At 37.1% G+C, this 22,151-nt stretch overlaps 1 protein-coding gene across 1 annotated transcript in view; it reads right to left on the minus strand.

Moving 5' to 3' along the window:
* The window catches only part of ZFAT (zinc finger and AT-hook domain containing), an 82,941-nt gene that overhangs the window by 27,116 nt on the left and 33,674 nt on the right, over nt 1-22,151 (minus strand). Inside the window, exons 7-11 of the mRNA XM_069854698.1 lie at nt 16,473-16,560; nt 10,464-10,613; nt 8,199-8,372; nt 3,229-3,317; nt 1,275-1,413 (exon numbers count right to left, since the gene is read on the minus strand). Coding sequence (XP_069710799.1) covers nt 1,275-1,413; nt 3,229-3,317; nt 8,199-8,372; nt 10,464-10,613; nt 16,473-16,560 — 640 coding nt within the window. The remainder of the gene's footprint in view (nt 1-1,274; nt 1,414-3,228; nt 3,318-8,198; nt 8,373-10,463; nt 10,614-16,472; nt 16,561-22,151) is intronic.

Genomic DNA, 22,151 nt, shown 5'->3' on the forward strand with positions numbered 1-22,151 from the left:
TTCAGGTAGTTGTAGAGAGCGATAAGATCTCCCCTGAGCCTCCTTTTCTCCAGCTCCAGTTCCCTCAACCACTCCTCACAAGATTTGTTCTCCAGACCCTTCACCAGCTTTGTTGCTCTTCTTTGGACATCAATATGAACAACATACTCCTCCCAGTGAAGAATCCAGATGAAAATAACTTACTGAAACCCTCATCCCACTGCTGACATCAGAGGGAAACCACCCACCTTAGGACTCAGAGAAACAGAAAGGTGACCATATGACCAGGAAAAGGAGTAGAAAGAAAGCAACCTTCCAGTACCTGAAAAGGTCCTACAAGAAAGCTGAGGAGGGACTGTTTACAAAGGCTTGTAGTGACAGGACTGGGGACAATGGGCATAAACTGGAGAAGGGCAGATTTAGTTTAGAGATAAAGAGGAATTTCTTCACCATGAGGGTGGTGAGACACTGGAACAGGTTGCCCAGAGAAGCTGTGGTTGCTCCATCCCTGGAGGTGTTCAAGGCCAGGCTGGATGGGATCTTGGGCAGCCTGATCCAGTGGAAGGTGTCCCTGCCCATGGCAGGGAGGTTGGAACTAGATGATCTTAAAGGTCCCTTCCAAATGATTCTATGAAAATACGAAGACTGTGTGTTACCATTTTAACTGTAATAATAATACTATAGGGATTTCTGTATGTATGAACTATAACTCCATTTTGTTATTTTTTTTAAAACAGTAATTAGATCTAGACTAATGGTGATTCTTGAAATACACTGGTAAAATTTCCATTATATTAACAATAAATTCTTGGCTTTAGTTACATAGATAAGGTCTGCTTCCTTCACCCAGAAACTGATTCTGAGCATAACAATTTGTAACTTGTACTCTCTATTTTCTAGCGGAAGAATAATTCGCTGCCGTTTACTCTTCAATCTCTTTCCTTACATTTGCCCAATCTTACCTTTACTTCAACCTTGCAAAACTGTCATAGAAATTTATCAATAGAATGATAGAAATTTATTATTCGTTTCAACAGAGAGTGATACTTTACTTACAAAAGGAGACAAATAGGTGAAAATGATAAATGTATGCAACCATGAATACCACAGGCAAGGTCAGTCAAAACTTCACTCACCCTTAGAAACCAAGAAAGAGGGACACTGAATGAAAGGTGGCCATTTCAGAATCACTGAAAAACAGTAATGAACTGAGGAATGCATATCACATGGATGTTTACCTTTACATCAAGTTTGCTTCAGAAAAAAAAATAAAGTTTTATATGGTAGAGATGTACCTTGCTGGACAAGGGCTTCTGCTGCAGGCTCCCCAGAACCTGCATTTACATATTCTTCGTTGGGATGCTTTCTGTTGTAATGCCTCTTCAGAGAACCAGATATGTTGCAGGAATAGTGGCAATGTGCACAACGGAAAGGCTAGAAGCAAAAAGGAAAATGTTAGACCGTATATCCTGACCTCTTCAGTCTAAGATTCAAAGTTTTGATCCCAGGAAACCATTTTCATTTCTGGTTTAGGCATCTTCCAAGTAGGTCTTCTAAAATTCAATATAAATGGATGCTGTAACTAAACATTCCCTAAAATTTGGCACTGTTTATTATGTGCAAGACACCAAATACTGCCAACATTATAAGATTATTACCTTCTTTTTGTAATTCAGTAAAGTGTGTTTTTTCATAATTGATGATCACAGGTCTGACCACGTGGAGGCTTTCTACTACAAGGGAATGACTCGGTTGTCATAAGCTTTGGTCTGAAAAGGGGTTGTAAGAAATCTGAAATAACTGAAGTTATGATTGCACAGCCAAACTAATTTAACAAATAACTGTACTTGGCATGGTTGATAACTTCCCTTTCCTTTCCATCTGTCTCCAACATGCTCCTAACTGCTTCCTTTTCACTGGCACTTGTAATCATTTAGTGAGCTAAGTTTTGAGAACTAAATAAATTAATTAACATTAACAGAGAGTTAACTAATAGAGAGTTACTAACATTAACTAACAGAGAGTTTTTGAACTCTTTTGCCAAAAACTCCTGACTGACCTGTTTCAGTGTTTTGCAGTTCTCTTGGTAATGCATTGAATAGCCACACTTATAAGCAGGCTGAAATGAAATGCTGAGTCAGCAGTTCTAAAGCTGATCACAAGGTCACAAACAGCTACATTTCAAGAACTGCATAAGTACATTCATCCCATTAGCCATTAAAAAAGTCAATTGATCTATTTTCATTTACAAAAAAAAAATCCTTTAAAAATTAAAGTCCACAGCAAAACTACACACTTAAGAAAGAAAAATTATTAGTTCAAAATGTACCATCTCTTTAGATGACTTGTTTCATTTTCTTATATGTCGTCTTCCAAATTTTAAACCATGAATCAAAAGACTGTCTTTGTGGAGGTACGAAGCATTGGTACGTATTAACAATGGATAAAGTGTACTCTCTACAGAACCAAAATGATTTGCTAGATAAAGAAAGATGTTGCATATGAAAATAGTACAATGTTTTCAGTAAGATATATGCTCACTGACAAGATAAAGTGTGACATTAAAATGAATATTTTCATACATACAAAATACTAGATTTTTCTGGAAAAGAAACCAGTATCATTCCTATTTCCTGACTATGACACTTCACAATTCATTACGTCAAGACCTGTCGCGCTGAGAACCAATGTGAAATTTAGGAATAAAATACTAGTTTATTAAACTAAATTGTATCTCTAATCTAAACACTTCATAGAAACATTTACAATCGTCAAAACTCTTTCCAAGACACATTTCAGATAAATTAATGGTTGAAAATGAATTCTCTTCAATTTTCTCCAATTTTCTCATCTATAGTACATTAGACTGGCAAACTTTCAGAGAAAATTATGGTGGGTGATGAAAAGTGATGCATGGGGTTCACTTTCCTACTTCCTTAGGACATTTTAAGGTACATTTTAGATCAGTTCTCTCAAGGAATGACAGTCAAGGAAGCCAGTAATATTTGCTCCATATCGCAGCATATGTATATTTTTGGCAAGTAAAGATACTAATCACAAATTGCTCAAGAACAAAATAACCCTGTCTCAAAAGTCTGACTACAAAGTCAAAATTCCTGAAATTTTCAAATGTTGAGGACGTCACAAGTGTCACCAAACAGGAAAACGTGTCAGATTTAAAACTATTGTCTGAAGTTCCATATATTTCTAAATGACTTACGAATAAGCATCATTTATACGGTTTCTTACCTTGAAAGAGACATGTTGTTCCATATGACGTAGGAGCTGTGGCTTTTGGGCAGCTGTATAGTCACACACTGTACATTTAAACTGCTTTCCTGAAATGGGAACAGAACATGGAATATTTTTTTCTATTTACGTTCAGAAAACCACTGATTATATTTCCTCATAAAGATGACTTCACAGTGCTAACAATGAACAATAGCAGAAGTCAGCCACTTGGTTTGAAAAATTTTGGTTAAATAGATCTAAGAGCAGTAAGAAAGGAAAAAGGCTCAAGCGTCAACTCTAAATTATAAGCATTAAATAGTCTAGATGCCTCTGGGATAGTCACTTGGGAAAGAAGAAAAAGAATCATTATTGTGTAGCCCAAATGGAATACAAAAATCAATTATTTACAACTGCAGGCACAGTTATTTTGCTATTTATAAAAGAGATTTGGAAATCCTTAGAATACTGGTATTTAGTAATGTTTGCAGGTTTTTACCTACTCCTGTCCTGAGCACTGAGTTGTTATGAATCAAATACATTTATATTTTCATGCTTTTTTAACTGTACATTTTCTTGATAGTAGGGTATGACATAACATATTATTTTCCCCACAATTTGTTGTGTGTTCAGTACTACTCTGCTAATGATATCTCAAACTATCATAAAAAGGGTCTTCTACACTGACTTACAACAGATACTGAGAGAAATAAAATACACTGTAAATGAAAAATAAGATCAGAATGGCAAATAATACACAGGTTTTGTGTTTCGAACTCTCACTTCTGCTTACACAATTTTAAAACAATGGACGAAATTGCTCCATCGGGACCAGACTGAATGATGCCTGCGTGCCTTATTCATCATGACATTCTGTTCTTTCTCATCTAAATCTCTGCGGTAACCCTAAGTCTCATAAACAGTCACAAAGGCAAGAGAAAGCACATAATGGGACTAGTTCATATTTTGTATTTGGTGACTTAAAGGATGATGTCCCAACCACTCGGGATCATAGAATCATAGAATGGTCTGCGTTTTAAGGGACCTTAATGATCATCCAGTTCCAATCCCCTAGCATGGGCAAGACACCTTCTACTGGATCAGGCTGCTCATAGCCCCACCCAGCCTGGTCTTCAGCACCTCAGCTCCTCGGAGTAACCTGGGCCAGTGCCTCACCACCCTCACAGGAAAAAATGTCTTCCTAATATCTAATCTAAAGCTCCTCGCTTTCGGCTTAAAACCATTACCTCTCGTGCTATCACTGCACTCCTTGATAAAAAGCCTCTCCTCAACTTTCCCATAGGCTCCCTGTAAGTACTGGAAAGGGTAACAGGTAGGTTCTGTGATCTGTTCTTGAAGAGTACTGATTCATTATTTATTTTAATTGGGCACAAATTTTCTCAAAATGTAGAGAGAAAGTAACTGTTGGATTTCTGCTCTTCTGCATCAATTGTTTAAAAAATCATAGAGTGGACCAGAAGAAGGGTGAAGACAATCAGCGCATATTTGCATAAACATCGCTCCTCCAGAACAACGCAAAAAGTAATTGGAAGATTTGAGAGAGTATCTGACTCTCGAGTACTCAGCAGACTGAAATTCTGCATTGCAATTTTTATATATACACCTTTTTGCAAAAAAACCCAAAATACATTACTTCAGAAGTGCCACCCAGAGAAAGGTGTTAAAGTTCTACTGACAAGATATTATACTTGAAATTTCTTTACATGTTTTTGAGCTTTTTAGTCAGGCATTAATACTGAAGGTACTAACCCTCCAACATGAAACAGTAACAGTAAAATTGAAGAACAAGAACTGGAATTTCAGCTAATGAAAGCTGACAATCAGAACATTCAATCTGAAATAGTCAGGATTTTTACAGAAAATATGATTAATGACTACAATTAACTTAGAAATCAGATGGATGCCCTGTCATACGAAGACTTTAAATCAAGTCTGCTTAGCCCTTCCTAATGTATGTATGTACTATGATCCAGCAGAAAAGCGACGCAAAATGATAGGATTAAGTTATGGCCTGTATTCTGCAAGAGATTAGACCTCGTGATCGTAAGAGTCTCCTTTTGGCCCTGAAATCATTAGTCTGAGTCCTTCTTAAGGTCAACCTTTGTCATGATGGTCAGCTTTTGTCATGACATATTTCTAGGATCCTGTAACAGGAATGAATTCTCTCTGACATTTTTGAGAAACATCTGTTGCTGTTTGTGGCTTTGCAAAGAGGGAAAATCCCAAACATCTTACCATTCTGTAGGTTTCTCTTACAATTCAAAGCATTCTCTCTCACAACTATTTTCCCCTTATAATTTAAAATAACACAATTCCCTTCCTTTTATTCTCTGCTTTTAATACTCCCTTTCTCCATATTTTGGCTTCAATATTATATCAGTCCTGGTATCTCCAACCAAATTACAAGGTGAATTAAATACAGAAAGACTGCATTCCTGTATTAAATGCCCATGGCTGACAAACTGTATTTGACTGGCATAGAATACATATGTGTGAAAAACTACTTAAAAAGCAAAAGAACCAAAAGGAAGGATGAAGAGGAACAATAGAGGATATTCTGTATTATCCCAAAGAGAATAGGTTTATATATATTCTGGATCTTGCTCAAGAAAGTTACAAGCATTTTATCCTAATTGTGAAAGTTTCCATGAAGAAAAAAATTATGAAAATTAAGTAGTCTAAAAATAATGAAATCCAGATTTTCTGGTTTATTTCTACTTGCAAATAGAAGTAAGCCTCGTTTACGGAACTGCTTTCTGTGGTGCTCCTCCTGAGAAGTCTGCCTTCTGGAGAAAAGAACACATTGAAAACTACCTTATATTCTACAGGTTAAATTGACCTTGTAGGGCTGATATTTGAACAAAAACTGCCTGGAAGACAAGACTCATAAGCAACAAAACATCTTTCAAATTCATTTATTTGTAAAATAACTGAGGAACACTAGATGTGCGCTGGTAAGAACTTCTGAAGTGCTGTCAATACAGAAAGGGACACTGGGCAAAGAGAAACTGTCAGCATTCAGTGAGGAATATTACATAAGGCTCCAAAGAGAGTGAAATTTTGTTCCCACTAGAGCCAATGGCAAAATTCATCTTCCAAAGTTATGGGAAATCTCCTAGAACATTTTGGAAATGTAAGAAGCAAGGCAAAAAAACATTAAGTATTGGATTTATTTATATCAGTCAAAAAGGGAGGTAGATAAACAAGGAACATGCAATTATCTCAATTATTGCAGAAGATGATGACAGTCTAAAGCCAGATAAGAAAGGCTCCTGGTAATAACGTTGCCAGTGAAGCCTTCAGCCTGACCTAGCTGTAAATGATCAGAGAATATAGTTCCTTGCATGCAATTAAATGTTTAAAACTAACTTCACACCTTTAAACCAAATCCAGACGAGGCTCCATCCTCTAGAGACTTATTCTTAGCAATGCCAAATTTTCAAAACAGACAGAGCTGAATTGTAATAATTACTTAAAAATATACATGTTCTGTTCAAGAAATAGAACTAAATCATAGATAAAAACAAATTCAACTTTCATTGCTGAATTTCACTATTTGGACATGCCACGTGGTGAAAACAAAACAGAAGTGTTTTGAAATGAACACCCATGCAGGCATCCATGTAGATTTAGATCAGATATTAGGAAGAAATTTTTTACTGTAAGGATGTTGAGACACTGGAACAGGTTGCCCAGAGAAGTCATGAATGACCCATCCCCGGAGGTGTTCAAAGCCAGGTTGGATGGGGCTTTGAGCAACCTAATCTAGTGGAAGGTGTCCCTTCTCACGGCAGGGAGGTTGGAACTGGATGATCTTTAAGGTCTCTTCCAACTTGAACTATTCTATGATTCCGTGACTTTTTTCAGCACTATAGACAGAGGTCTTCTTTTCTTTGTAGACTGACTGTGCTGCAAATTTCCTTTTAAATAGAATACAACCTTCTCCCAGCCAAGCATCAGCTGAGGGTTGATCACTGGTTCTTGCATATGAAATTTAAATGTATGCACAACATCTGCTTGTTATAGTTCAAGTTATTTAAAAATATTAGAAAGTAAAGAATTTCTTCAAAAATTTGTGATTTCCTGACTCATGATAATACTAAAGCTATGTTAGTAATACTACAGTAACTATATGCTTCCTGTACCATGTATAAGTGTAAAAAGGGATTATCCCTTTCACTAATATTATAAATACAGATACAAGCATACATAAAAAAAATCTCTGATGCAAAAACTTTAAACATATTCTGAATGTGTGCTTTCTGTGAAAGGGCAATGCTAATGAATATGCATTTTTTTTCAAATATAAATAAAGAGCAGAATGAGGCTTCATAAGATTACATGAGTAACAAAGATCAAGCTATTAAGTCATAATGAAGGTCTGTATAACTTATCTTGCTAAATCATTTACTTTGATAATCACAGAGGAATAATGTGTTGTTGCATCTCAAATGTTGAAATAAAAGATGATATTTTTCTGGATTTGCACCTCACTTTTTTTCTGTTATCATCACAGAAATATTAAAATCACAATTCAAATGCATGTGCTGCATGTGTGCCCACAGGGATTTTATGCTCAGGCTTACCATGGACTTGACCTGGAATACAGAGGTACAGCAGCCCTGCTGCTGCTGGATTTGGCAACTCCTAACAATATTCTCACAGACGAAAGTAGTAACAGACTTAAACATGGAATTATTTGTATTTTCAAATTTATATTGAGATCAAAAGTTCTCTGTTGGAGGGCTGTAAGGCCAACTGAAAATTTCAGAAAAATCAAGTATTCCAGACACAGTTGTCTTAATTTTGCAAAGTTTTGAATTAATTCACAACCAGTGTCTCCCAGGATTAAACAAAATTTGTAAGCAGCATTTAGTGTTCAACCTAAAAGTACTTGTTAATAAGGTCCTATAGCACAGCCAGTATTCACTGCCCTAAAATAAACTTGGATCTAAGAAACATACACATACCATCGGCAGTGTGAAGGAGTTTATGGCTCTTCAAAGTGCCTTTTGATTTGAACTTTTTCCCACACATATCACAAAGGTGCGTCTTCTCGGTGCTGTGACGATTCATATGGGCTTTCAGGTTACTCTTGCTACGAGTGGCATACTCACAGAGAGAACATTTGAAGGGTTTGACACCTGAAGTTGAAAAAAATAAGACTATGAAACAAACAACCTGTACCTTCTGGAGAGAGGGAAGACATTTGCTTGAAAGAAATTTCAAATCATGTAAGCAACATAGATAAAAAGTTCAAAATCTTGTAATTCGGATATCTATGGTTAAAAATTTCATCTATAACTTCTGTGTAAATGATGCTGAGCTCTTGATTGCATTGTTTAACTTACTAAGAGAAATGGTTGCTCTAGAATTAAATACTTCCCTACTGAAGGCAGGTACTGAGTTTAACAAAACAAATACAATTTTCTTGGTCTTGGTATGTCCACCCTTCATTTAAAAGTAAAATACAGACTGCCTAAGTTGACTGCCTAACAATTGCAGCAGTTATTCATTGGAAGTTACAGATTATTACTTGCCTTAAGAGACTAAGCATGTATTTAATTCACTCCTCCTCACTCATCTTTATTATAGAATTTTTCATGGAGGTTTAGGAAAGGATTTTGTAAAAAAAAAAAATAGAATCATAAACTTATTAATACTATTTAACATTTAAGGTGTCTATTTAAGCTGGCGTGCACACCGAATATCCCTCTAAAAGTCTTCAGATATCTATCATTCTTTTACTGCAATAAAGTGAAGAAACTATTTTAGGAGGTCTGGTTCATTAGATAAGTAATACGTAAGCACAAGTTAAATATGCAAATCTGTGTTTTATTGTTAATTAGCATAAGATTTGATAACTGCTCATAGAGTAGCACTTTTTCTTTCTTCCCTTTGGTGATATGCAAGCACTTACAATTTAACTTCTCTAACACTATCTAAAACATGTAAAAGAGAGATACCCAGCATGTCGTCTAGCAGAAGGTCTACAAGTACGAAGTAAATCCTTCAAAGAAAAGTTGAATAAATCTGAACTGGCAGAGTAGTTCAACAGTTTCATGAGGTTCTGGCAGTTTTAGATTGATATTCATGACCTTAAAACTAGATTTACAAGCATGAGGAATTATAGCCCACTTTAAGCAGACTTGATTACAAACTTGGTTTTGCAATAAATTTCCATTCACCTCTTTCTCCTGCTAGTTAGATGAGATGAGTTCCTAGCTTTCTTGGCAGAATAAACAAACCAAATCGATGGAACACACAAGTAATTCCTCTATACCAACAATTCTGCATTTCCTAAACTCCTTAACGTAGTAAAGGCTACTGGATAGTACACACGCAGGTAATCTCATAATTCAAGCTTTCAAACAAATATGCAGAACTAGCCTAAATGTCTGAACTACCTGCATGGGCACAAACACTTTTGAACCAAAATATCAGTTTGAGAGCACCAAATCCCATTATTCCCTTTATACAGAGAGATGGCTAAAGAATCTAAAATAATGCTCAAATGCCTAAGTCAATATGGTCCATAAATTATTAACTGATCAAAGTGCACATGAGTAGTTTTCTACCTGTTATAAAAATACACAGATTGAGTAGACACGAAGTTTTACTGGACATAGATTTTAAGTCTGAGGAATCTTTAACCTGTGTGTTGCCATATTACTAGAATTTCTCCCATAAAAAGTGATAGATAAAATCAGCATTATCTTATAGGTTTTTCATTACTGTTTATGTCCACGTTAGCCAGATGCCACGCTCATTATAATTTAATTAAAATATACACAGATGTTATAGACAGACATCAAAACAACAGAATTTCAGTTATTATAGATTTCCAGACCAAGTGTTTTTGGATAAATGTAAAATGAGCAGCAGCTATTCATTGGAAGTTACAAATAATTACTAACTTTAACAGACTGAGCATGTATTCACTTCTCCTTGCTTACATTTATTAAAAACTATTTCATGGAGATTTAGGAAAGAGCTTTGGAAAAAAATGGAATTACAAAGTTATTAACATTATTTAACATTTAAGCTGTCTATTCATGTTATGACTGTGCAGTTCCATATGTGATTCAGAATCTACTAATTATTTAACCTCTACTGAAGCCTATGGTTTTTGTTTCAGATATAGTGATAACTTTGAATTCCTTTTCATGTCAGCATAGCTTGGGTAGAATATGAGACTGAACATATGCTCAAAAAACTTAAACCCAGGGTTTTACCTTCATGAGCCCAGATATGACGCTGAAGGTCTGATCCATTCTTCATAAAATAAAAATCACAGTAGGGACATTTCACAGCTCGTTTTCCAATAAGTCCTTTCAGCTGAACTCTTCTGCCAAGAATCTCAGAAATAGTATTCAATGAAACCTCTGAGAGAAAAGTTAAATGTAATAAAAACCAGAAGGACATGAGGGAATTTGTTCTATGTTGTATAAGTAATATTGAAGAGTTACATCCTGATTAATTTCAACTTTTAAAAAGTTTTACTTCCCCTACTGCCACTTAGATAAGACCCAAGCAAAGAACATAAGGACTTTTTTCCTTTAGAGCTTCTAGGATGTTCTGTCTTTCCTCTCCTAATCTGTGTACAAAATGTCAAATGAGATTGAAAGCGACTTCTAAAGTCACCTGCTTCAAGCCAGGAAAACTTTGGAATTCCAGCTTGAGTGAGGCCACACTTTGAATACTGTATTCAGTTTTGGGCCCCTCACTACAAGAGGGACATGGAGTTGCTGGAGCATGTGCAGAGGAGGGCAATGAAACTGGTGAAGAGTCTGGATCACAAGAGTTATAAGAAGTGGCTGAGTGAACTGGGGCTGTTTATCCTAGAGAAGAGGAGGCTGAGAGGAGACCTTATCACTCTCTACAACTACCTAAAAGCAGGCTGTAGTGAGGCGAGTGTTGGTCTCTTCTTCCAAGCGACAAGTGATAGGATGAGAGGAAATGGCCTCAAGTTGCACCAAGGGGAGGTTTAGATTGGATATTAGAAAAATTTCTTTAACAAAGGAGTGGTGAAGCAATGGATCAGGCTGCCCAGGAAAGTAGTGGAGTCTCCATCCCTGGAGGTGTTCAAAAAGTGTGTAGACATGGCACTTCAGGACATGGTTTAGTAGGCATGGTGGCACCGGGCTGACAGCTGGACTTGATGATCTTAGAGATCTTTTCCAACCTTATGATTCTACACCCCTTCACTGTACAGCTCCAAGAAGATTCTGGCTCTGTCATCTTTTCAATCTCCTATTAGCTAGTTGAAGACAGCAACTAAGATTCCTCTTCTAGCCTTCATGAGCCCAGATATGACGCTGAAGGTCTGATCCATTCTTCATAAAATAAAAATCACAGTAGGGACATTTCACAGCTCGTTTTCCAATAAGTCCTTTCAGCTGAACTCTTCTGCCAAGAATCTCAGAAATAGTATTCAATGAAACCTCTGAGAGAAAAGTTAAATGTAATAAAAACCAGAAGGACATGAGGGAATTTGTTCTATGTTGTATAAGTAATATTGAAGAGTTACATCCTGATTAATTTCAACTTTTAAAAAGTTTTACTTCCCCTACTGCCACTTAGATAAGACCCAAGCAAAGAACATAAGGACTTTTTTCCTTTAGAGCTTCTAGGATGTTCTGTCTTTCCTCTCCTAATCTGTGTACAAAATGTCCTCACTGCCTGGTTAAAAAGAATAGATATAAAATACAGAAAAAAAATCTTGGATGTGCCACTGTCTTAGAAATAATTTTCCAACTATGAACTACCCCAATAAGCTAATTTCTTCAATATTTTCAAAGGACTTTCTTCAAGATTTCACCCCAGATTTCCAGATGTCAAGGATTCAAAGACAATTTACAACAGCCACAGCTTTAATGATCAAAATGTGTGATAATCAGAAAATTTAAAGTCAAAAAGAGATCCAGAGAACAAATCACAGAATCACAGAATAACCAGGTTGGAAGAGACCCACCGGATCATCGAGTCCAACCGTTCCTATCAAACACTAAACCATATCCCTCAGCACCTCGTCCACCCGTGCCTTAAACACCTCCAGGGAAGGTGAATCAACCACCTCCCTGGGCAGCCTGTTCCAGTGCCCAATCACCCTTTCTGTAAAGAATTTTTTCCTAACGTCTAGCCTAAACCTCCCCTGGCGGAGCTTGAGGCCACTCCCTCTTGTCCTGTCCCCTGTCACTTGGAAGAAGAGGCCAGCTCCTTCCTCTCTACAACCTCCTTTCAGGTAGTTGTAGAGAGCAATGAGGTCACCCCTCAGCCTCCTCTTCTCCAGGCTAAACAACCCCAGCTCTCTCAGCCGCTCCTTGTAAGGCCTGTTCTCCAGCCCCTTCACCAGCTTTGTTGCTCTTTGGACTCATTCCAGAGCCTCAACATCCTTCTTGTGGTGAGGGGCCCAGAACTGAACACAGGATTCGAGGAGCGGTCTCACCAGTGCCGAGTACAGAGGGAGGATAACCTCCCTGGACCTGCTGGTCACGCCGTTTCTGATACAAGCCAAGATGCCATTGGCCTTCTTGGCCACCTGGGCACACTGCTGGCTCATGGTCAGTCGGTTGTCAACCAACACACCCAGGTCCCTCTCCTCCAGGCAGCTTTCTAGACAGACTTCTCCTAGTCAAATGAGATTGAAAGCGACTTCTAAAGTCACCTGCTTCAAGCCAGGAAAACTTTGGAGTTCCAGCTTGAGTGAGGCCACACTTTGAATACTGTATTCAGTTTTGGGCCCCTCACTACAAGAGGGACATGGAGTTGCTGGAGCATGTGCAGAGGAGGGCAATGAAACTGGTGAAGAGTCTGGATCACAAGAGTTATAAGAAGTGGCTGAGTGAACTGGGGCTGTTTATCCTAGAGAAGAGGAGGCTGAGAGGAGACCTTATCACTCTCTACAACTACCTAAAAGCAGGCTGTAGTGAGGCGAGTGTTGGTCTCTTCTTCCAAGCGACAAGTGATAGGATGAGAGGAAATGGCCTCAAGTTGCACCAAGGGGAGGTTTAGATTGGATATTAGAAAAATTTCTTTAACAAAGGAGTGGTGAAGCAATGGATCAGGCTGCCCAGGAAAGTAGTGGAGTCTCCATCCCTGGAGGTGTTCAAAAAGTGTGTAGACATGGCACTTCAGGACATGGTTTAGTAGGCATGGTGGCACCGGGCTGACAGCTGGACTTGATGATCTTAGAGATCTTTTCCAACCTTATGATTCTACACCCCTTCACTGTACAGCTCCAAGAAGATTCTGGCTCTGTCATCTTTTCAATCTCCTATTAGCTAGTTGAAGACAGCAACTAAGATTCCTCTTCTAGCCTTCACTCATTCAGGCTAAACATACTCAACTCTCTAAGTTTTTTCTTCATGTGATCTAATCTCTTGGTTGTCACAGTGAAAAAGCCCAAAATAATGAAGTTAAATTAAAATGTCCCAAACACACATAATGAAGACATTGACAAATGTTTTCTTTTAAAAATAAAACCAATAACTCAATGTATTGCAGAAGAACAAGATGCTAAATATCACTTAACTCAATAAAACAGTGCTCATGCAATGTAAAAATTAAGATATGAAAGCTGACGACTCATTATGCTCAAATTCTATTAAATTTGGAAGTCTAAACTTAGATTTTTACCAAATACAAACTGCCATACTTAGTCTCCTGATGACTGGTCCCAGAGTACAATAAAAAGTCCTGCCTGAACTCATACGCATAGGGAAAATAACCTCAAAAGGGAAATATAAAACCCCATGAACTGAGCAGATATGTGTTCTGAAAGTACCCAAATAAGAAAAACACAGACACAAGTCTAAACTCTCATCTGCCTTCCATAGCTTAGATACTTCATTCATGACTGAATACTACTATGTCTCCTCAGTAGGGATCCATGAAAGCTGATGCCTCTCATGCCTCAGAACTATTAACAAATATCACATTAAATCAGACAGTAGACGAAACGGTAGATAATTTTTACTTTTGTCCCACCACCTTCATGGGACCAGAATTCAACTCCTATTCTCTGTAAACCAAGAAGGCTAAAGGATACTGTTTTATTTCATACTTTCTACTTGATAAACAGAAAAAATTAGAGAGGTCACGTTGAATGATATTAAGAAAGGAAGGACAGTGATGCTCCGGAAATAGTATGTTAATGATAAATATGGAAGTGTTTAAGTTTAAATTAATTTTTGATATGTAGTTTTAAAATTCAATACAGTATCTATTTTTCCTTACATCTTTGTTCTTTTCCATTTATGTTTTTAAAACAATTGCACTCATTGATAGTTTATACCATCAGATCCCTCACATTTATTTAGCTTGCAATTAAGTATGTTGTACAAATAAAGGATTTCCTCCTGATTACAAGCAGAGTACACACAGGAAAAAAGATTTGTGCATTAATTCTCCTCTGTATATTAAAGTAATGTTGTTGTGTATCTACTGCATAAGCATATCTTAGATGTTGCATTTCTTTAGTACCATGGAGGTGTATTTAATAAATCTGGTATTTTGCTTCTAAGTTCTATTCACCTACAGTATATGAATTAAAGATTAGGAAAAAAGAAATAATAGGCTATGCAGATTTAATTTTTTTAGCTTTACTACTATTATAATTTAGAGTTTTAAAGAATCCACTATCCACTTTCCTGGATCAAAAAATTTATCCTACATTTTAGAAGGATTCACACACAAAATGAATTGTTTAAAAATATTTAAATACATGAGTTTCATATATCATGGCTCCACTTAACTGATATTTCTGGACCCTAGACACAGCATACACTAATAACTCAGGAGTCAATGGACCAGTGGAGACTAAAGGCAACCTGTGAGGGCACAGTACACAGCATACTGCTAGCACACCAATCACATTATTTAGGGAGGCCCGCTATACTCCCTAGATGAGACAGCACGAAGGCTTTATAGGCACAGCTCTTGAGATTCAATTTCTATGTTTACTGGGTGACATACCTCCTGAGTACAGTATAGCACAGAAGCCTTTCCTCATCTCAGTTTGCTGCATCAGGCATGTCCCCTCATGTATGACAAGCCCTCCAACCACATTGCTGTAGAGTGGCTTGCAAATAAAGAGGTTTGGTAACTAAAGAGCTAACATAAGACTTAGTCTGAAATTAAAGAGAAGGAAACTGTTTAAAACATGGGTCTAGCACTATCTAGTGGCAGTGGGAAGGCAAGAAACTACTGCTTTACCGATTATGTTGTATTTCTGATGCAGAGAAGTTACATTATTTTAATTGGATTTTTCCTTCCGCAAACTCAGTTTAAGCATGGATAGTATTTTCTTTCCTAATATCAAATTACATCAGGTGAAAAGTAACACTATAGACGAGTTCATCAAAATATGCTGATGAATGCAGTCAGCTCTCCTTCATCCACAGTAGCTGTGGACCTTTCTATCCAGCATAATACAGATACTGAGGAGGAGTGTGCAGAGGCATCAGTGCAGCTCTGCCAAATGTCAGTCAGATTTAAATCAGTCCCTGCACCACTGCACTTGAGCACTTTTGGCACCGAGTTCCCAAGAAAGGATTGTTTACTCGGGCACAGCACACTGCCTCACCACATCCCTTTTATGTTGTGTTTGCACTGATACGTCAGGGCACTAGAACACGAGATATAAAGAGAGTTTGAACAGACTGCAGTGGTTAGCATGGATCCAGCCAGGGCTGTGAGCTCCAGCTCAGTACTGGCCACACTAGAGGACAGCGGGTTCAAGGAAGAGCCCTGCTGCAGACTCTAGTTGGCCCTGGAGGTGAAGTCCAGCTGCACACTAAGCATGCAGAGAGTCAGCTCATTCACATGACTTACCTACAGACAAAATAACGGGCAATTAAATGCATTTCTATCAGTTTACTGATAGCCAATAGAAACTCTATATCTCATGGGTTGTTAGATGATGTCTATATGCCCAATTCCAAACTTCCCAATACTTAATTTGAATTAACTAGGCCCTCTTTTGGAAATGAGTTCTTCACTAGATGAAGATGGAATTCCTAGCACAATTACCTAATATATTCCACAACACACAAGCTGGAACAATAACTTTTTTCACTCTAAATTATAACATCTGCAAACCAAATACAATTCTTACTTTAAACTAGTTAAATTAGACATAGCCTCTTCTCTTTCTTTGGCATGTAATCACAATACACTGTGCACTCTAAACCTTTATCCATTTATTGCAATAGACTGAGAAATTTTCCTTGATTTTTTCTTACCAGGGTGATTTGTCTTGATGTGTGATTTTATAAGTCGATCTTCAGAAAATGACTTCTCACACACAGGACAGGAATAACTCTTTTTATCCTAAAGTGAGAAAGAAAGAAAGAGATTGCATTATCAGTCCACCACTGTAATCACTATAGTCATTATTTAGTAATACATGGTTCTCAACGAAGTTATAACGGAAGCTTCAGTTTTTATAGAAAAAAATTAAAATATTTATAGTGAAATAAGTGAAGGGAAACTATTAAAATATTCTAAACACATCATTAATCCTCATGAGTTAAGTGCTCCAAGATACAGCACATGAGAATATGCACAATAAACGTAAGTATTATCTTCTGACTGACTCTTTAGAGAATCAAGAGTTAAAAGATTGAGTCATATAACAGAAAAAAATGTATTTGATATAGGCAGTTATCTTTGGGTTTTATTCAGGTTTTTCACAAGTCCACTCTTCCAAAACCTAAGGATCAGATCTCATTATTCTGAAGACATCTGCCAGTACATGTATATGTAATACTACTTAATGGTCTGAAATTGAGTAGAAGAGTTAAGACAGATTCCATTACTTATTCAGTGTCTCTGTTTCTAAGTACTTTATAAATATTCAGCATTTTATGTATTACCAATACAGTATTATTCTACTATTTTGATTTAAAAGCTTACAGACTACTCTGGCTTTTGTCACTGATGTTATACAAGGTTTGACACCACCAAAAAAAGTTGGAGAGTTTTGATGCAATTTCTTCCCGTACACAATTTTAGTGTAATTTGAAATCTAATGTTTTTACAAACACACTGTCATGTTTTAACTCCAGGCAGCAATTTAACAGCATGTAGCCGCTCACTCCACCCTGCAGTATATATACATATATATAAAAATATATAATAAATGGGAAAAAAATTCAGCATATATTTAACGTACAGATAGGTGTTGCCAGTCCTTAACACTCATTCATTGTGTGAACTATGCATACATACTTCATATAGCGGGTGCCCAGAACAGCAGGACAAATAAATACACCTTGCTGTTTCAAGACTTGCATTAAAAAAAAAGAACAAACCAGCCTCCACTCCAGTACATAGTGCTTTAAGTAAAATGCTGTAATTGTGACAACTTCAGCAACCTCATCTAGTGGAGAGTGTCCTTGCCTATGGCAGAGGAATTGGAAGTGGATGATCTTTAAGGTCCCTTACAACCCAAACCATTGTATGATTCTATGACTCTGTTCAGAAAAGCAAGGCTATACTAGGGACAAAAACCTTAAAATTATCTGTAAACACATCAAGACCTATATAGCAACATGACAGTATTAGTACCAAGAAAATATTTTCAACATGATGATGGCAACAAAATATTACAACCAGCTTTCTCCCAGCAGTTAGAAAGTTATCTATACTGTGATCTACAGTAAATGGTTTTCAAAAGTGGCATCATTTGTAGTGTAATGAACAGGTTGCGCTTCTGAGCACAGACTCCCTTCTAAGTGTATCTGTCAAGCTGCAGTCTCACAGAAAGCATCCAACTGGGGCCAAACCTTTCACAGTTGCTTGTCCAGGTCAGTGTCACAAACTTTTGGAGTTCACGTTATTAGTTTGGAATGTTTAAGTATTCTTCTGTCATTGTCCTGAGAGTTTGTGACAGTGCTAGTCCTTCAGTGTAACCCCATCAATCTCAAAACTATCCTTTAAGAAATCCTCTGTTGTAAATGATGCATTTCAGAGCACTCAGGTCACAATAAAACGCCTCAAAGAAGGCCCTCCCTACCACAGCTTTAGCTCTTCTGTGTGACCTTGTCACAGGCAATGACAGAGACGCTTTGACGGAGTTAGGCTGAGGTGGTAGAAATACCTTCATTACATCATCAGCTCGCAAGATTTCTTCCAACATGAATAAAAGTTATTCATCCTATGCCTTATCAGAGTTCCTGCCTTTTAAATGCCTTTGAAGGTTTTTTTGAAGGACGCAAACAGAACCAAAGTATCAGGAGAGGTGGATCCACCTTTGTTAGAGAGCAGCTGCATAGTCCAATCAGCTACTTAAATTTCAAAGCCACATCCACACTTCCTGAGATTTGCTTAATCCCCCTATTAGTCAACTTCAGAAAACATAAGAAACTTAAAATAATTCCAACATAAAGTCAGATTTCTGACTGAAAGTACTGTTCACATTCCACAAATCTAGAATGAACTAGGTCCATAAATATTCTTAAACCTAGTGAAAAAATTAGTCTTATATTATCACTGAATTTTCTTGTTTATGCTATGTTTCATTACAAAATAAGGCCACTTACATAGGAATCAGAATGCCTTTCTCTTTATATAAACGAATTAAAATGGTGCTAAGAAAGCGTCAGCTATATTGCATTACCAATTTATACCTCTCCAAAGTGAATTTTGTTTCTCTAAGGCATGTGTTTCAATATAATTCAAGGCGTAGGTGTACTAGTATACAGTCATGAAAAGAAAAGTGAAATTAACAATCCGTTCTCCTCCTTTTAGTAGCAGTGCTATGATTTTATGAGGATATAAACCAAAGCTCTACTAAATATTGGTACTGAGAGCATTTCCAGCAAAAGTTCCCACAACTCAATTAACAAAACATTTGATTGTATAATTTTGTAGGGGAGTGGAGAGCAAAAGCCTGCTCCTGCAGCTACTCAGACCAGCAGAAATTTAATTTCTAATGCCTATGGGAATGGCATTAGGCCCCTGAGTCACGCTTCTGAGGAGTGAAGATGTCCAGAAATCTTCACCATAGTTGTCTTGACGTACAAATCAAAATGTTCATGAAAGATTCCTGAAATCAAACTGATGTCCTATTAAAATGCAACCTATCTAAATGGATCTGCACACACGTGAAGAAGGCTACAGAAAAAAAATTGCAAATGGTTAGACAGACTTTTATGAAGTCTGGCAAGCAGCAGAAATCACAGCTTACAAAATGACAAGCACCTGCATACAGTACTGCTTAAGCATTCTTTCGTGAAATAACCACTAGTAAAAATGAATAGCTAGCTGACATTCATTATGGAGGCAAGGACCAAGAAAAAAAGCCATTTTCCAACTGAATGCTCGATCATTGGAGTGTACATTTTTTGGTTAATTCCTTCCCTTTCCAGTACCTTGCATTCTTGACTACATAGTGGCACGACTCCAGAGGCCAAGGCATCGCAGCCAGATCAGTAATGGTCTGAAAATGAACACTTGCGGGAAGGGGAAACAAGCAGTCACAGTTCAAGTATCTTTCTACCAAAAGCTCTAACTACACTATTACACGAAAGGTCAGTAGCATAATGAAATTTTTAAGCACCCTTCTGAAGTCAAGAATCATTTTCATCCAGAAATGTACGTGAATGCAGATTTAGGCACCTGAAAGCAAGTGGCAGTTCTGGGTCTGAACTCTAGATTTACAGAAATGCTTATCATGGAGTATCAATTATGTATATAGATTTCAGATAATTTCAGACACAAACCTTTCTGTGATGTTTATCTGATCAGCACATTGACTATTTTAAAACCCACTGGAGGTTGTAGTTCCACACTGTAGTTCCACAACTGCTCCCTAATTTTTACCACTAGCTCATTTTTAAGTATACATTCTTCTAAATTCATTATAAACTGCCCACCCCTTTCCTAGGTACCATGACATTGAAGCAATTCACACATATCATGGTTTGAACTTCTAAAGAGTCCATAAATGCCAAGAATTGTTAAAAAACACTGTCCAAGCTTTAGAGGTAAATGATGAGTTCCAAAAATGAGAGAATAGACACAAAATTTTGGTTTTAAATCAAGGTGAGTCTCAATTCCCAGACTTCAAAAGTAAAAATCTTCCCTGTAACAACAATGTGTAGCAAATACAGAGTAAAGAGGCAGCATATACACAGTTCTCATCATCATCCTCCTGGGAATAAACAATCCTAAATTCAGTCTAAGACTTGACTGGTGTACACAGAATGAGTGACAAAGATGAACACTAAGCTACTTTTTAATAATCATTATTTATCCCGTTAAACACATAGTATAGGGATCCAGTTGAAAAAGCAGCCAGCAACAAGGTAAGGAGAGATATGTATTCATGCATGGATCTCAACGGAGATTTTGATATCTTCCATCTCCACCGAAGCTTTATTTTTAATATTTATTAAGAATAAATTTTGCAAACTATAACTAACATTAAAGTAGCTTTCCACATTTAACAGTGAACAGTGTGTTAAAATACTGTATTTTGGAATAAATGGTCTAGTTCACTGAGGTATACAGTAAATAAATACACCAAAGGCCATTATGAGCACTGCCAAGTTTGGTTACTGAGTAAATTCTAATACATGAATTTTTCAGTTCATTTAAAAACTCAAACATATTTGACAGTAAGCATCAATAAGCATACTTCTGAAAGATCTTGCTGTCACACTGTTTCTAATCATGAAATGCATTTCCTCGGTGCTATTTAATATGATGAAAATGAAAATGACCCTCCCTGTGGGTGCTGTCAGACATTCATCACACTTGAACCACAGGTTATTACGTAATGGTATAGGATACGTAATTTTAGGCTCTTAGGTACTCTTCAGTATCATTTACACAGATTTTTGTCATCAGATGGACATCATAAATATAATAAATTCCAAAGCAGCCTAAAATAATGTCTATTATGTGAGCTTTCTGCACATTTCATAACAAATACAGGTTCCGTTTAAAATACTACAGCACTGAGGGACAAAAGGGGAAAAAATATTCCCTTTTGTGTCACCTGTTTTGTTATGTTTTTTAAAGCTGTCCCACAGTCACCAGACTAGCACTTAACAAGAACAGAAGGTGAAGTGTTCTGCTTTATTATTGTACCGACATGCTTCAAGTAACTTCAGCTATTGGAAATACTGGGCAAGAGCTTACCTGCTGTCTGCAGAAGACAATCTGAAACCACACACAGAGTAAGTTAACAGCATTTTTAAGTAGGTATGCAAGAAATTGTCCACAACTAGGGAAAATTTAATATGAATCCTTAATTTGAGTATCACATTTCACTAGTACAAAGTGCGACAATAATATTTATCACAGTACTTCAAGTGAGTTGTGATATTGCTTTCTCACATGATTAGGAGGAATGTGTCAGATGGGGTGTATTCTAACTGTAAGATTTATTTACAAGACAGTGAAAACAATAATGTTGTGTAAAGAATGAAGAAAGGCACCCATCTGTGTGAATATTTCCTTGTTCTGAAAGGACAGATGAGTGAGTACTGCTATTAAACAACTGGTGTTCTTTAATCTTCTGCTGGAATAAGAATAAATAAAAATTCAGTGGAAGGGCAAACCACGTTTGGGAAGTATTTTACTGTATAAATTATTAAAAAAAAAATTGCAAGGGTTCATAGGTTCATGACAATTTTCTGGCATTCTGGAATCCTCAGCACACGAAGGACATGGATCTGTTAGACTGAATCCAGTGGAGGGCCATGAAGATGATCGAAAGACTGGAGCACCTCCCATATGAGGACAGGCTGAGAGAGTTGGGGTTGTTCAGCCTGGAGAAGAGATGGCTCTGAGGAGATCTTATAGAAGTCTTCTAGTACTTAAAGGGGGCGTACAAGAAAGCTGGGTAGGGGCTCTTTATTAGGGAGTGCAGGGACAGAATGAGGGGTAATGGTTTTAAGCTGAAAGAGGAA

Source organism: Phaenicophaeus curvirostris, chromosome 3 (assembly GCF_032191515.1).
Source record: "Phaenicophaeus curvirostris isolate KB17595 chromosome 3, BPBGC_Pcur_1.0, whole genome shotgun sequence".
Lineage (NCBI taxonomy): Eukaryota > Metazoa > Chordata > Aves > Cuculiformes > Cuculidae > Phaenicophaeus > Phaenicophaeus curvirostris.